The 20,583-nt window shown below is 47.6% G+C and overlaps 1 protein-coding gene across 1 annotated transcript in view; it reads right to left on the bottom strand.

Annotated features, from left to right (window-relative positions):
• Positions 1-20,338, bottom strand: part of yrdc (yrdC N(6)-threonylcarbamoyltransferase domain containing) — a 47,154-nt gene extending 26,816 nt beyond the window's left edge. The window contains exon 1 of the mRNA XM_081388266.1: positions 20,143-20,338. Within this exon, the coding sequence (XP_081244392.1) occupies positions 20,143-20,305 (163 nt within the window). The 5' untranslated portion in view covers positions 20,306-20,338. The remainder of the gene's footprint in view (positions 1-20,142) is intronic.
• Positions 20,339-20,583: the final 245 nt, after the last annotated feature.

Raw genomic sequence — 20,583 nt, 5'->3', positions numbered from 1 at the left:
ACACTCTGACACACACACACACTCGGAGAAACACGGATCAGAACACACTCTGACACACACACACACTCGGAGAAACACGGATCAGAACACACTCTGACACACACACACACACACTCGGAGAAACACGGATCAGAACACACTCTGACACACACACACACACACTCGGAGAAACACGGATCAGAACACACTCTGACACACTCTGACACACACACACACTCGGAGAAACACGGATCAGAACACACTCTGACACACACACTCGGAGAAACACAGATCAGAACACACTCTGACACACACACACATACTCGGAGAAACACGGATCAGAACACACTCTGACACACACACACACACACACACACACACACACACTCGGAGAAACACGGATCAGAACACACTCTGACACACACACACTCGGAGAAACACGGATCAGAACACACTCTGACACACACACACACACACACACACACACACACACACACACACACACACACACACACACACACACTCGGAGAAACACGGATCAGAACACACTCTGACACACACACACACACACACACACACACACACACACACACACACACACCGGAGAAACACAGATCAGAACACACTCTGACACACACACACACACACACACACTCGGAGAAACACGGATCAGAACACACTCTGACACACACACACACTCGGGAGAAACACACTCTGAATCACACACGGGAGAAACACAGATCAGAACACACTCTGACACACACACACCCGGAGAAACACAGATCAGAACACACTCTGACACACACACACACACTCGGAGAAACACGGATCAGAACACACTCTGACACACACACACACTCGGAGAAACACAGATCAGAACACACTCTGACACACACACACACACACACACTCGGAGAAACACGGATCAGAACACACTCTGACACACACACACACACACTCGGAGAAACACGGATCAGAACACACTCTGACACACACACACACACACTCGGAGAAACACGGATCAGAACACACTCTGACACACACACACACACACACACTCGGAGAAACACGGATCAGAACACACTCTGACACACACACACACACACTCGGAGAAACACGGATCAGAACACACTCTGACACACACACACACACACACACACACACACACACTCGGAGAAACACGGATCAGAACACACTCTGACACACACACACACACACACACACACACTCGGAGAAACACGGATCAGAACACACTCTGACACACACACACACACTCGGAAAAACACGGATCAGAACACACTCTGACACACACACACACACACACACACACTCGGAGAAACACGGATCAGAACACACTCTGACACACACACACACACTCGGAAAAACACGGATCAGAACACACTCTGACACACACACACACACTCGGAGAAACACGGATCAGAACACACTCTGACACACACACACACACACACTCGGGAGAAACACGGATCAGAACACACTCTGACACACACACACACACACACACACTCGGAGAAACACGGATCAGAACACACTCTGACACACACACACACACTCGGGAGAAACACACTCTGACACACACACGGGAGAAACACAGATCAGAACACACTCTGACACACACACACACACCCGGAGAAACACAGATCAGAACACACTCTGACACACACACACACACACACTCGGAGAAACACAGATCAGAACACACTCTGACACACACACACACACACACACACACACACACACACTCGGAGAAACACGGATCAGAACACACTCTGACACACACACACACACACACACACTCGGAGAAACACGGATCAGAACACACTCTGACACACACACACACACACACTCGGAGAAACACGGATCAGAACACACTCTGACACACACACACACACACACACACACTCGGAGAAACACGGATCAGAACACACTCTGACACACACACACCCGGGAGAAACACAGATCAGAACACACTCTGACACACACACACACACACACTCGGAGAAACACGGATCAGAACACACTCTGACACACACACACACACACACTCGGAGAAACACGGATCAGAACACACTCTGACACACACACACACACACACACACACTCGGAGAAACACGGATCAGAACACACTCTGACACACACACACTCGGAGAAACACGGATCAGAACACACTCTGACACACACACACACACACACACACTCGGAGAAACACGGATCAGAACACACTCTGACACACACACACACACACACACACACACACACACACACACACACACACACACACACACACACTCAGAGAAACACGGATCAGAACACACTCTGACACACACACACACACACACACACACACACACACACTCGGAGAAACACGGATCAGAACACACTCTGACACACACACACACACACACACACACACACACTCGGAGAAACACGGATCAGAACACACTCTGACACACACACACACACTCGGAGAAACACAGATCAGAACACACTCTGACACACACACACACACTCGGAGAAACACGGATCAGAACACACTGACACACACACACACACACACACACTCGGAGAAACACGGATCAGAACACACTCTGACACACACACACACACACACTCGGAGAAACACGGATCAGAACACACTCTGACACACACACACACACACTCGGAGAAACACGGATCAGAACACACTCTGACACACACACACTCGGAGAAACACGGATCAGAACACACTCTGACACACACACACACACACTCGGAGAAACACAGATCAGAACACACTCTGACACACACACTCGGAGAAACACGGATCAGAACACACTCTGACACACACACACACTCGGAGAAACACGGATCAGAACACACTCTGACACACACACACACTCGGAGAAACACAGATCAGAACACACTCTGACACACACACTCGGAGAAACACAGATCAGAACACACTCTGACACACACACTCGGAGAAACACGGATCAGAACACACTCTGACACACACACACACACACACTCGGAGAAACACGGATCAGAACACACTCTGACACACACACACACTCGGAGAAACACGGATCAGAACACACTCTGACACACACACTCGGAGAAACACGGATCAGAACACACTCTGACACACACACACACACTCGGAGAAACACGGATCAGAACACACTCTGACACACACACACACACTCGGAGAAACACGGATCAGAACACACTCTGACACACACACACACACACTCGGAGAAACACGGATCAGAACACACTCTGACACACACACACACACACACACACACTCGGAGAAACACGGATCAGAACACACTCTGACACACACACACACACTCGGAAAAACACGGATCAGAACACACTCTGACACACACACACACACACTCGGAGAAACACGGATCAGAACACACTCTGACACACACACACACACACACACTCGGAGAAACACGGATCAGAACACACTCTGACACACACACACACACACTCGGAGAAACACGGATCAGAACACACTCTGACACACACACACACACACACACACACACACACACACACTCGGAGAAACACGGATCAGAACACACTCTGACACACACACACACACACACACACACTCGGAGAAACACAGATCAGAACACACTCTGACACACACACACACACACACACACACACTCGGAGAAACACGGATCAGAACACACTCTGACACACACTCGGAGAAACACAGATCAGAACACACTCTGACACACACACACACACACACACACACTCGGAGAAACACGGATCAGAACACACTCTGACACACACACACACACACACTCGGAGAAACACAGATCAGAACACACTCTGACACACACACACTCGGAGAAACACGGATCAGAACACACTCTGACACACACACACACACACACACACACACTCGGAGAAACACGGATCAGAACACACTCTGACACACACACACTCGGAGAAACACGGATCAGAACACACTCTGACACACACACACACACACACTCGGAGAAACACGGATCAGAACACACTCTGACACACACACACACACACACACTCGGAGAAACACAGATCAGAACACACTCTGACACACACACTCGGAGAAACACGGATCAGAACACACTCTGACACACACACACTCGGAGAAACACGGATCAGAACACACTCTGACACACACACACACTCGGAGAAACACGGATCAGAACACACTCTGACACACACACACACTCGGAGAAACACGGATCAGAACACACTCTGACACACACACACACTCGGAGAAACACGGATCAGAACACACTCTGACACACACACACACACACTCGGAGAAACACGGATCAGAACACACTCTGACACACACACACACACACTCGGAGAAACACGGATCAGAACACACTCTGACACACTCTGACACACACACACACTCGGAGAAACACGGATCAGAACACACTCTGACACACACACTCGGAGAAACACAGATCAGAACACACTCTGACACACACACACATACTCGGAGAAACACGGATCAGAACACACTCTGACACACACACACACACACACACACACACACACACACACTCGGAGAAACACGGATCAGAACACACTCTGACACACACACACTCGGAGAAACACGGATCAGAACACACTCTGACACACACACACACACACACACACACACACACACACACACACACACTCGGAGAAACACGGATCAGAACACACTCTGACACACACACACACACACACACACACACACACACACACACACCCGGAGAAACACAGATCAGAACACACTCTGACACACACACACACACACACACACACACACACTCGGAGAAACACGGATCAGAACACACTCTGACACACACACACACTCGGGAGAAACACGGATCAGAACACACTCTGACACACACACACACTCGGGAGAAACACACTCTGAATCACACACGGGAGAAACACAGATCAGAACACACTCTGACACACACACACCCGGAGAAACACAGATCAGAACACACTCTGACACACACACACACACTCGGAGAAACACGGATCAGAACACACTCTGACACACACACACACTCGGAGAAACACAGATCAGAACACACTCTGACACACACACACACACACACACACACACACACACACTCGGAGAAACACGGATCAGAACACACTCTGACACACACACACACACACTCGGAGAAACACGGATCAGAACACACTCTGACACACACACACACACACTCGGAGAAACACGGATCAGAACACACTCTGACACACACACACACACACACACTCGGAGAAACACGGATCAGAACACACTCTGACACACACACACACACACTCGGAGAAACACGGATCAGAACACACTCTGACACACACACACACACACACACACACACACACACACACTCGGAGAAACACGGATCAGAACACACTCTGACACACACACACACACACACACACTCGGAGAAACACGGATCAGAACACACTCTGACACACACACACACACTCGGAAAAACACGGATCAGAACACACTCTGACACACACACACACACACACACTCGGAGAAACACGGATCAGAACACACTCTGACACACACACACACACTCGGAAAAACACGGATCAGAACACACTCTGACACACACACACACACACACACACTCGGAGAAACACGGATCAGAACACACTCTGACACACACACACACACACACTCGGGAGAAACACGGATCAGAACACACTCTGACACACACACACACACTCGGAGAAACACGGATCAGAACACACTCTGACACACACACACACACACTCGGAGAAACACGGATCAGAACACACTCTGACACACACACACACACTCGGGAGAAACACACTCTGACACACACACGGGAGAAACACAGATCAGAACACACTCTGACACACACACACACACACACCCGGAGAAACACAGATCAGAACACACTCTGACACACACACACACACACACTCGGAGAAACACAGATCAGAACACACTCTGACACACACACACACACACACACACACACTCGGAGAAACACGGATCAGAACACACTCTGACACACACACACACACACTCGGAGAAACACGGATCAGAACACACTCTGACACACACACACACACACACTCGGAGAAACACGGATCAGAACACACTCTGACACACACACACACACACACACACACACACTCGGAGAAACACGGATCAGAACACACTCTGACACACACACACCCGGGAGAAACACAGATCAGAACACACTCTGACACACACACACACACACACTCGGAGAAACACGGATCAGAACACACTCTGACACACACACACACACACACTCGGAGAAACACGGATCAGAACACACTCTGACACACACACACACACACACACACACACACACACTCGGAGAAACACGGATCAGAACACACTCTGACACACACACACACACACACTCGGAGAAACACGGATCAGAACACACTCTGACACACACACACACACACTCGGAGAAACACGGATCAGAACACACTCTGACACACACACACACACACACACACACACACACACACACACACACTCAGAGAAACACGGATCAGAACACACTCTGACACACACACACACACACACACACACACACACACACACACACTCGGAGAAACACGGATCAGAACACACTCTGACACACACACACACACACACACACACACACTCGGAGAAACACGGATCAGAACACACTCTGACACACACACACACACACACACTCGGAGAAACACAGATCAGAACACACTCTGACACACACACACACACTCGGAGAAACACGGATCAGAACACACTGACACACACACACACACTCGGAGAAACACGGATCAGAACACACTCTGACACACACACACACACTCGGAGAAACACGGATCAGAACACACTCTGACACACACACACACACACTCGGAGAAACACGGATCAGAACACACTCTGACACACACACACTCGGAGAAACACGGATCAGAACACACTCTGACACACACACACACACACACACACACTCGGAGAAACACAGATCAGAACACACTCTGACACACACACTCGGAGAAACACGGATCAGAACACACTCTGACACACACACACACTCGGAGAAACACGGATCAGAACACACTCTGACACACACACACACTCGGAGAAACACAGATCAGAACACACTCTGACACACACACTCGGAGAAACACAGATCAGAACACACTCTGACACACACACTCGGAGAAACACGGATCAGAACACACTCTGACACACACACACACACACACACACACTCGGAGAAACACGGATCAGAACACACTCTGACACACACACACACTCGGAGAAACACGGATCAGAACACACTCTGACACACACACTCGGAGAAACACGGATCAGAACACACTCTGACACACACACACACACTCGGAGAAACACGGATCAGAACACACTCTGACACACACACACACACTCGGAGAAACACGGATCAGAACACACTCTGACACACACACACACACACACACACACACACTCGGAGAAACACGGATCAGAACACACTCTGACACACACACACACACTCGGAAAAACACGGATCAGAACACACTCTGACACACACACACACACTCGGAGAAACACGGATCAGAACACACTCTGACACACACACACACACTCGGGAGAAACACACTCTGACACACACACTCGGAGAAACACGGATCAGAACACACTCTGACACACACACACACACACTCGGAGAAACACGGATCAGAACACACTCTGACACACACACACACTCGGGAGAAACACACTCTGACACACACACGGGAGAAACACAGATCAGAACACACTCTGACACACACACACACACCCGGAGAAACACAGATCAGAACACACTCTGACACACACACACTCGGAGAAACACGGATCAGAACACACTCTGACACACACACACACACACACACACACTCGGAGAAACACAGATCAGAACACACTCTGACACACACACACACACACACACTCGGAGAAACACGGATCAGAACACACTCTGACACACACACACACACACACTCGGAGAAACACGGATCAGAACACACTCTGACACACACACACACACTCGGAGAAACACAGATCAGAACACACTCTGACACACACACACACTCGGAGAAACACAGATCAGAACACACTCTGACACACACACCCGGAGAAACACAGATCAGAACACACTCTGACACACACACACACACACTCGGAGAAACACGGATCAGAACACACTCTGACACACACACACACACACTCGGAGAAACACGGATCAGAACACACTCTGACACACACACACACACACACACTCGGAGAAACACGGATCAGAACACACTCTGACACACACACACACACACTCGGAGAAACACGGATCAGAACACACTCTGACACACACACACACACACACACACACACACACACACTCGGAGAAACACGGATCAGAACACACTCTGACACACACACACACACACACACACTCGGAGAAACACGGATCAGAACACACTCTGACACACACACACACACACTCGGAAAAACACGGATCAGAACACACTCTGACACACACACACACACACACACACACACACTCGGAGAAACACGGATCAGAACACACTCTGACACACACACACACACTCGGAAAAACACGGATCAGAACACACTCTGACACACACACACACACACACACACTCGGAGAAACACGGATCAGAACACACTCTGACACACACACACACACACACACACACACTCGGGAGAAACACGGATCAGAACACACTCTGACACACACACACACACACACACACTCGGAGAAACACGGATCAGAACACACTCTGACACACACACACACACACTCGGAGAAACACGGATCAGAACACACTCTGACACACACACACACACTCGGGAGAAACACACTCTGACACACACACGGGAGAAACACAGATCAGAACACACTCTGACACACACACACACACCCGGAGAAACACAGATCAGAACACACTCTGACACACACACACACACACACACACACACACACACTCGGAGAAACACAGATCAGAACACACTCTGACACACACACACACACACACACACACACACACACACTCGGAGAAACACGGATCAGAACACACTCTGACACACACACACACACACACACTCGGAGAAACACGGATCAGAACACACTCTGACACACACACACACACACACTCGGAGAAACACGGATCAGAACACACTCTGACACACACACACACACACACACACACACACTCGGAGAAACACGGATCAGAACACACTCTGACACACACACACCCGGGAGAAACACAGATCAGAACACACTCTGACACACACACACACACACACTCGGAGAAACACGGATCAGAACACACTCTGACACACACACACACACACACACACACTCGGAGAAACACGGATCAGAACACACTCTGACACACACACACACACACACACACACTCGGAGAAACACGGATCAGAACACACTCTGACACACACACACACACTCGGAGAAACACGGATCAGAACACACTCTGACACACACACACACACACACACACACACACACACACACACTCGGAGAAACACGGATCAGAACACACTCTGACACACACACACACACTCGGAGAAACACGGATCAGAACACACTCTGACACACACACACACACACTCGGAGAAACACGGATCAGAACACACTCTGACACACACACACTCGGAGAAACACGGATCAGAACACACTCTGACACACACACACACACACACACACTCGGAGAAACACAGATCAGAACACACTCTGACACACACACTCGGAGAAACACGGATCAGAACACACTCTGACACACACACACACACTCGGAAAAACACGGATCAGAACACACTCTGACACACACACACACACACACACACACACACACTCGGAGAAACACGGATCAGAACACACTCTGACACACACACACACACACTCGGAAAAACACGGATCAGAACACACTCTGACACACACACACACACACACACACTCGGAGAAACACGGATCAGAACACACTCTGACACACACACACACACACACACACACTCGGGAGAAACACGGATCAGAACACACTCTGACACACACACACACACACACACACACTCGGAGAAACACGGATCAGAACACACTCTGACACACACACACACACACACTCGGAGAAACACGGATCAGAACACACTCTGACACACACACACACACTCGGGAGAAACACACTCTGACACACACACGGGAGAAACACAGATCAGAACACACTCTGACACACACACACACACCCGGAGAAACACAGATCAGAACACACTCTGACACACACACACACACACACACACACACACTCGGAGAAACACAGATCAGAACACACTCTGACACACACACACACACACACACACACACACTCGGAGAAACACGGATCAGAACACACTCTGACACACACACACACACACTCGGAGAAACACGGATCAGAACACACTCTGACACACACACACACACACACTCGGAGAAACACGGATCAGAACACACTCTGACACACACACACACACACACACACACACACACACTCGGAGAAACACGGATCAGAACACACTCTGACACACACACACCCGGGAGAAACACAGATCAGAACACACTCTGACACACACACACACACACACTCGGAGAAACACGGATCAGAACACACTCTGACACACACACACACACACACTCGGAGAAACACGGATCAGAACACACTCTGACACACACACACACACACACTCGGAGAAACACGGATCAGAACACACTCTGACACACACACACACACACACACACACTCGGAGAAACACGGATCAGAACACACTCTGACACACACACACACACTCGGAGAAACACGGATCAGAACACACTCTGACACACACACACACACACACACACACACACACACACACACACACACACACACACACACACACACACTCAGAGAAACACGGATCAGAACACACTCTGACACACACACACACACACACACACACACACACTCGGAGAAACACGGATCAGAACACACTCGAACACACACACACACACACACACACACACACTCGGAGAAACACGGATCAGAACACACTCTGACACACACACACACACACTCGGAGAAACACAGATCAGAACACACTCTGACACACACACACACACACACTCGGAGAAACACGGATCAGAACACACTGACACACACACACACACTCGGAGAAACACGGATCAGAACACACTCTGACACACACACACACACTCGGAGAAACACGGATCAGAACACACTCTGACACACACACACACACACTCGGAGAAACACGGATCAGAACACACTCTGACACACACACACTCGGAGAAACACGGATCAGAACACACTCTGACACACACACACACACACACACACTCGGAGAAACACAGATCAGAACACACTCTGACACACACACTCGGAGAAACACGGATCAGAACACACTCTGACACACACACACACTCGGAGAAACACGGATCAGAACACACTCTGACACACACACACACTCGGAGAAACACAGATCAGAACACACTCTGACACACACACTCGGAGAAACACAGATCAGAACACACTCTGACACACACACTCGGAGAAACACGGATCAGAACACACTCTGACACACACACACACACACACTCGGAGAAACACGGATCAGAACACACTCTGACACACACACACACACACTCGGAGAAACACGGATCAGAACACACTCTGACACACACACTCGGAGAAACACGGATCAGAACACACTCTGACACACACACACACACTCGGAGAAACACGGATCAGAACACACTCTGACACACACACACACACTCGGAGAAACACGGATCAGAACACACTCTGACACACACACACACACTCGGAGAAACACGGATCAGAACACACTCTGACACACACACACACACACACACACACACTCGGAGAAACACGGATCAGAACACACTCTGACACACACACACACACTCGGAAAAACACGGATCAGAACACACTCTGACACACACACACACACTCGGAGAAACACGGATCAGAACACACTCTGACACACACACACACACTCGGGAGAAACACACTCTGACACACACACTCGGAGAAACACGGATCAGAACACACTCTGACACACACACACACACTCGGAGAAACACGGATCAGAACACACTCTGACACACACACACACTCGGGAGAAACACACTCTGACACACACACGGGAGAAACACAGATCAGAACACACTCTGACACACACACACACACACCCGGAGAAACACAGATCAGAACACACTCTGACACACACACACTCGGAGAAACACGGATCAGAACACACTCTGACACACACACACACACACACACTCGGAGAAACACAGATCAGAACACACTCTGACACACACACACACACACACACACACACACTCGGAGAAACACGGATCAGAACACACTCTGACACACACACACACACACACACACTCGGAGAAACACGGATCAGAACACACTCTGACACACACACACACACACACACTCGGAGAAACACGGATCAGAACACACTCTGACACACACACACCCGGGAGAAACACAGATCAGAACACACTCTGACACACACACACACACACACACACACACTCGGAGAAACACGGATCAGAACACACTCTGACACACACACACACACACACACACACACTCGGAGAAACACGGATCAGAACACACTCTGACACACACACACACACACACACACACACACTCGGAGAAACACGGATCAGAACACACTCTGACACACACACACACACACACTCGGAGAAACACGGATCAGAACACACTCTGACACACACACACACACTCGGAGAAACACGGATCAGAACACACTCTGACACACACACACACACACACACACACACACACACTCAGAGAAACACGGATCAGAACACACTCTGACACACACACACACACACACACACACACACACTCGGAGAAACACGGATCAGAACACACTCTGACACACACACACACACACACACACACACACTCGGAGAAACACGGATCAGAACACACTCTGACACACACACACACACACACACACACTCGGAGAAACACAGATCAGAACACACTCTGACACACACACTCGGAGAAACACGGATCAGAACACACTGACACACACACACACACTCGGAGAAACACGGATCAGAACACACTCTGACACACACTCGGAGAAACACGGATCAGAACACACTCTGACACACACACACACTCGGAGAAACACGGATCAGAACACACTCTGACACACACACACACACACACACACACACACACACTCGGAGAAACACAGATCAGAACACACTCTGACACACACACTCGGAGAAACACGGATCAGAACACACTCTGACACACACACACACACACACACACACACTCGGAGAAACACGGATCAGAACACACTCTGACACACACACACACACACTCGGAGAAACACGGATCAGAACACACTCTGACACACACACTCGGAGAAACACGGATCAGAACACACTCTGACACACACACACACACACTCGGAGAAACACGGATCAGAACACACTCTGACACACACACACACACACTGGGAGAAACACGGATCAGAACACACTCTGACACACACACACACACACTCGGAGAAACACGGATCAGAACACACTCTGACACACACACACACACACACACACACACACTCGGAGAAACACGGATCAGAACACACTCTGACACACACACACACACACTCGGAGAAACACGGATCAGAACACACTCTGACACACACACACACACTCGGAGAAACACGGATCAGAACACACTCTGACACACACACACACACACACTCGGAGAAACACAGATCAGAACACACTTTGACACACACACTCGGAGAAACACGGATCAGAACACACTCTGACACACACACACACACACACACTCGGAGAAACACAGATCAGAACACACTCTGACACACACACACACACACACTCGGAGAAACACGGATCAGAACACACTCTGACACACACACACACACTCGGAGAAACACGGATCAGAACACACTCTGACACACACACACACACACACACACACACACACTCAGAGAAACACGGATCAGAACACACTCTGACACACACACACACACACTCGGAGAAACACGGATCAGAACACACTCTGACACACACACACACACACACACACACACACACACACACTCAGAGAAACACGGATCAGAACACACTCTGACACACACACACACACACACACACACACACACACACACACACACACACACTCGGAGAAACACGGATCAGAACACACTCTGACACACACACACACACACACACTCGGAGAAACACAGATCAGAACACACTCTGACACACACACACACTCGGAGAAACACGGATCAGAACACACTCTGACACACACACACACTCGGAGAAACACGGATCAGAACACACTCTGACACACACACACACACACACACACACACACACACACACACACACTCGGAGAAACACGGATCAGAACACACTCTGACACACACACACTCGGAGAAACACGGATCAGAACACACTCTGACACACGCACACACACACACTCGGAGAAACACAGATCAGAACACACTCTGACACACACACTCGGAGAAACACGGATCAGAACACACTCTGACACACACACACACTCGGAGAAACACGGATCAGAACACACTCTGACACACACACACACTCGGAGAAACACAGATCAGAACACACTCTGACACACACACTCGGAGAAACACGGATCAGAACACACTCTGACACACACACACACACTCGGAGAAACACGGATCAGAACACACTCTGACACACACACACACACTCGGAGAAACACGGATCAGAACACACTCTGACACACACACACACACACTCGGAGAAACACGGATCAGAACACACTCTGACACACACACACACACACACACTCGGAGAAACACGGATCAGAACACACTCTGACACATACACACACACACACACACACACACACACACACTCGGAGAAACACGGATCAGAACACACTCTGACACACACACACACACACACACACACACACTCGGAGAAACACGGATCAGAACACACTCTGACACACACACACACACACACACACACTCGGAGAAACACGGATCAGAACACACTCTGACACACACACACACACACACACTCGGAGAAACACAGATCAGAACACACTCTGACACACACACTCGGAGAAACACGGATCAGAACACACTCTGACACACACACACACACTCGGAGAAACACAGATCAGAACACACTCTGACACACACACACACACACACACACTCGGAGAAACACGGATCAGAACACACTCTGACACACACACACACTCGGAGAAACACAGATCAGAACACACTCTGACACACACACTCGGAGAAACACGGATCAGAACACACTCTGACACACACACACACACACTCGGAGAAACACGGATCAGAACACACTCTGACACACACACACACACACTCGGAGAAACACGGATCAGAACACACTCTGACACACACACACACACACTCGGAGAAACACGGATCAGAACACACTCTGACACACACACACACACACACACACACTCGGAGAAACACGGATCAGAACACACTCTGACACATACACACACACACTCGGAGAAACACGGATCAGAACACACTCTGACACACACACACACACACACACTCGGAGAAACACGGATCAGAACACACTCTGACACACACACACACACACTCGGAGAAACACGGATCAGAACACACTCTGACACACACACACACTCGGAGAAACACAGATCAGAACACACTCTGACACACACACTTGGAGAAACACGGATCAGAACACACTCTGACACACACACACACTCGGAGAAACACGGATCAGAACACACTCTGACACACACACACACACACACACTCGGAGAAACACGGATCAGAACACACTCTGACACACACACACACACACACACACACACTCGGAGAAACACAGATCAGAACACACTCTGACACACACACACACACACTCGGAGAAACACGGATCAGAACACACTCTGACACACACTCGGAGAAACACAGATCAGAACACACTCTGACACACACACACACACACACACTCGGAGAAACACGGATCAGAACACACTCTGACACACACACACACACACACGGAGAAACACGGATCAGAACACACTCTGACACACACACACACACACTCGGAGAAACACGGATCAGAACACACTCTGACACACACACACACACACTCGGAGAAACACGGATCAGAACACACTCTGACACATACACACACACACACACACACACACACACACACTCGGAGAAACACAGATCAGAACACACTCTGACACACACACACACACACACACACACACACACACACACACACACACACACACACACACTCGGAAAAACACGGATCAGAACACACTCTGACACACACACACTCGGAGAAACACGGATCAGAACACACTCTGACACACACACACACACACTCGGAGAAACACGGATCAGAACACACTCTGACACACACACACACACTCGGAGAAACACGGATCAGAACACACTCTGACACACACACACACACACACACACACACTCGGAGAAACACGGATCAGAACACACTCTGACACACACACACACACTCGGAGAAACACGGATCAGAACACACTCTGACACACACACACACACTCGGAGAAACACGGATCAGAACACACTCTGACACACACACACACACACACACACACTCGGAGAAACACGGATCAGAACACACTCTGACACACACACACACACACACACTCGGAGAAACACGGATCAGAACACACTCTGACACACACACACACACACTCGGAGAAACACGGATCAGAACACACTCTGACACACACACACACACACACACTCGGAGAAACACGGATCAGAACACACTCTGACACACACACACACACACACTCGGAGAAACACGGATCAGAACACACTCTGACACACACACACACACACTCGGAGAAACACGGATCAGAACACACTCTGACACACACACACACACACACTCGGAGAAACACGGATCAGAACACACTCTGACACACACACACACACACTCGGAGAAACACGGATCAGAACACACTCTGACACACACACACACACTCGGAGAAACACGGATCAGAACACACTCTGACACACACACACACACACACTCGGAGAAACACGGATCAGAACACACTCTGACACACACACACACACACACTCGGAGAAACACGGATCAGAACACACTCTGACACACACACACACACACTCGGAGAAACACGGATCAGAACACACTCTGACACACACACACACACACACTCGGAGAAACACGGATCAGAACACACTCTGACACACACACACACACTCGGAGAAACACGGATCAGAACACACTCTGACACACACACACACACACCCGGAGAAACACGGATCAGAACACACTCTGACACACACACACTCGGAGAAACACGGATCAGAACACACTCTGACACACACACACACTCGGAGAAACACGGATCAGAACACACTCTGACACACACACACACACTCGGAGAAACACGGATCAGAACACACTCTGACACACACACACACACACACACACACACTCGGAGAAACACGGATCAGAACACACTCTGACACACACACACACACTCGGAGAAACACGGATCAGAACACACTCTGACACACACACACACACTCGGAGAAACACGGATCAGAACACACTCTGACACACACACACACACACACACACACACACTCGGAGAAACACGGATCAGAACACACTCTGACACACACACACACACACTCGGAGAAACACGGATCAGAACACACTCTGACACACACACACACACACACACACACTCGGAGAAACACGGATCAGACTACACTCTGACACACACACACACACACACACTCGGAGAAACACGGATCAGAACACACTCTGACACACACACACACACACACACACTCGGAGAAACACGGATCAGAACACACTCTGACACACACACACACACACTCGGAGAAACACGGATCAGAACACACTCTGACACACACACACACACACACACACACACACACTCGGAGAAACACGGATCAGAACACACTCTGACACACACACACACACTCGGAGAAACACGGATCAGAACACACTCTGACACACACACACACACACTCGGAGAAACACGGATCAGAACACACTCTGACACACACACACACCCGGAGAAACACGGATCAGAACACACTCTGACACACACACACACCCGGAGAAACACGGATCAGAACACACTCTGACACACACACACACACCCGGAGAAACACGGATCAGAACACCACAGGCTCCAACATTCACATTTGTTTTATTATTATTGATATATGAGACTCGCATTAAAAGTCTTGGAAACATTTGCTACGTCTATTTTAATTTGACAAAATACAAAAACCTTTTTTTCAGATCCATCAATCCTATAGGCCAGGGCTTAATATGATTAAAAAATATTAACAAAATTATTAAAAATAAAAAATATGATAATTTGCATGCGAGTGACACGACCCCCATCCTGAAATAGATTTTTTTTTCGTTTTTCGTGTTTTTATTGAACTTCTATGGTATTTTTTTATGTATAAAGACCCAATTAATGCTGTAAAAAATAAAAATAAAATCATATTATAATTGTGTAAATTTAGTTTTTCTATTAGCCTTCGTTACATTACAGCGTTTCTTTACTCACTGCAAATTTGCAGATGTACGATATATATTTTGTACATGCATTTATTTTTAATTAAAAAACATTTTAATCAAATATATCAATGTATTATCTATTTAAATCATACTTCATTTAATTTATGCAGTTTTTAATTTTAATCTATTTCCTAAGTTTAATCTTTTTTTTTTACCATTCATTTTATTCATTTTTCATTCTTTTTCATCAGTTGTATTTATATAGTTATTGTTGTTTTGTTTAGATGAAATTTTAATTATTTTAATCAAATGTATTCACGTTTATTGTTTTAAATCAAATATATACAAATCAATTTTTTATTTTAATAATTTTATCCATTTAGATCATGTTTTTATTTGTTTTAATTATTTGTTTAAAACAAGTTTTATTTATTTTAATTAATTTATTTTAATCTAATATAATAATAATTATTATTATTATTATTTTATTATTCTATTTTATTATCCATTTTAAAAATAAAAATTAGATTAATCTTATTTTTATTTATTTCAAATGTATTTTTCTACACTGCTTTTTCTCTGTCCACAGCCTCAGTTTGAATACCCCTGCTATAGATTGTTATGAATATTACATTTTTAGAAATATGATAATCTGAACAAAGACTTTTTTTAATTGTTACGCGTGAGTGCACAAATATATTAAATATAAACCGACCCTCAGTTTCGGCATCACCAACCAGTTCACCCAAAGTAAAGTATAAAAGTGTATGTACAAGCGTTTCATACTTCACGTAAAGAGCATGCTTGATATTAAAATAGTTAAATATGCACAATAATACTGTTAATAAGTGATCACCTTTAAACAAGCAAATTATGAAAAAACAAAAGGTACATTTTAATTATGTCATTTAATACAGAAATTGCCAGCTATGACATCATGACTAATGTAGTTTAACAAAAGAACAAGAACAAAAAAAGTATTTAAATGTAATTTACACCACATGTTTCTGCAGGCTCATAAACTCATGAAATAATAGAAATGACACTGAAGTACAAACATTAAAGACACCGCTGGACATTTTGGAGGACAATTTACCACTGATCTATATAATGTCATTCTATATATATCAGTGCAATTTACACACAGATCCAGAAGTTACAGTATGAAAATTATCGTTCAAACTCTCTTAACTTACCGGTTAGGGTGAGGTAGGTTAGGGTTGGGGTAAGTTAGGGTTAGGGTAAGGTAGGGTTAGGCAAAGTCTGCGTTATGAAACACGAGCAGAAGTGTGTGTTTATCGGCTGATATCATAATGGAGATGTTATTATAACTCACCACGCTGCTGTGACGTCAGATCCTCTGCGCTGTGAGGGGGAATCCGCAGCACTCTCGTCTTCAGCTCTTTACACATGATGACACTATTAAAGGGCTTGTTTCGGGTAAAAGATGAAGTATTTAAAAGTGTGCTGGTCGTGCGAATAAACCTGAAGAACACCATAAACAGCTGCGCTCAATGACGAGCATGCTTTCACACAACCGGAAACCGCGGCTGACAGCACTTCAAAATAAGAGTCCCGTTGACGCAACCATAGATGGACGCAACCCCTTTGACCCGAAATATTTACTTAAAGTCCCCCTGTACTCAATAATTGTATCCCTTAACCCTCTGATTATCTTCATTTGGGCCGACACTCGTTGTCTTTGGGTCTCCAGAGACCCCAGAAAATAACATGTAATTTTGAAACAGAATAATAGTTTTTTTTTTTTTTACAAATG

The sequence above is a fragment of the Scardinius erythrophthalmus genome (genome assembly GCF_964197995.2).
Source record: "Scardinius erythrophthalmus genome assembly, chromosome: 16".
NCBI lineage: Eukaryota > Metazoa > Chordata > Actinopteri > Cypriniformes > Leuciscidae > Scardinius > Scardinius erythrophthalmus.
Note: the sequence above shows the minus strand (reverse complement) of the source record. Positions and strands in the feature narration are given on the sequence as shown.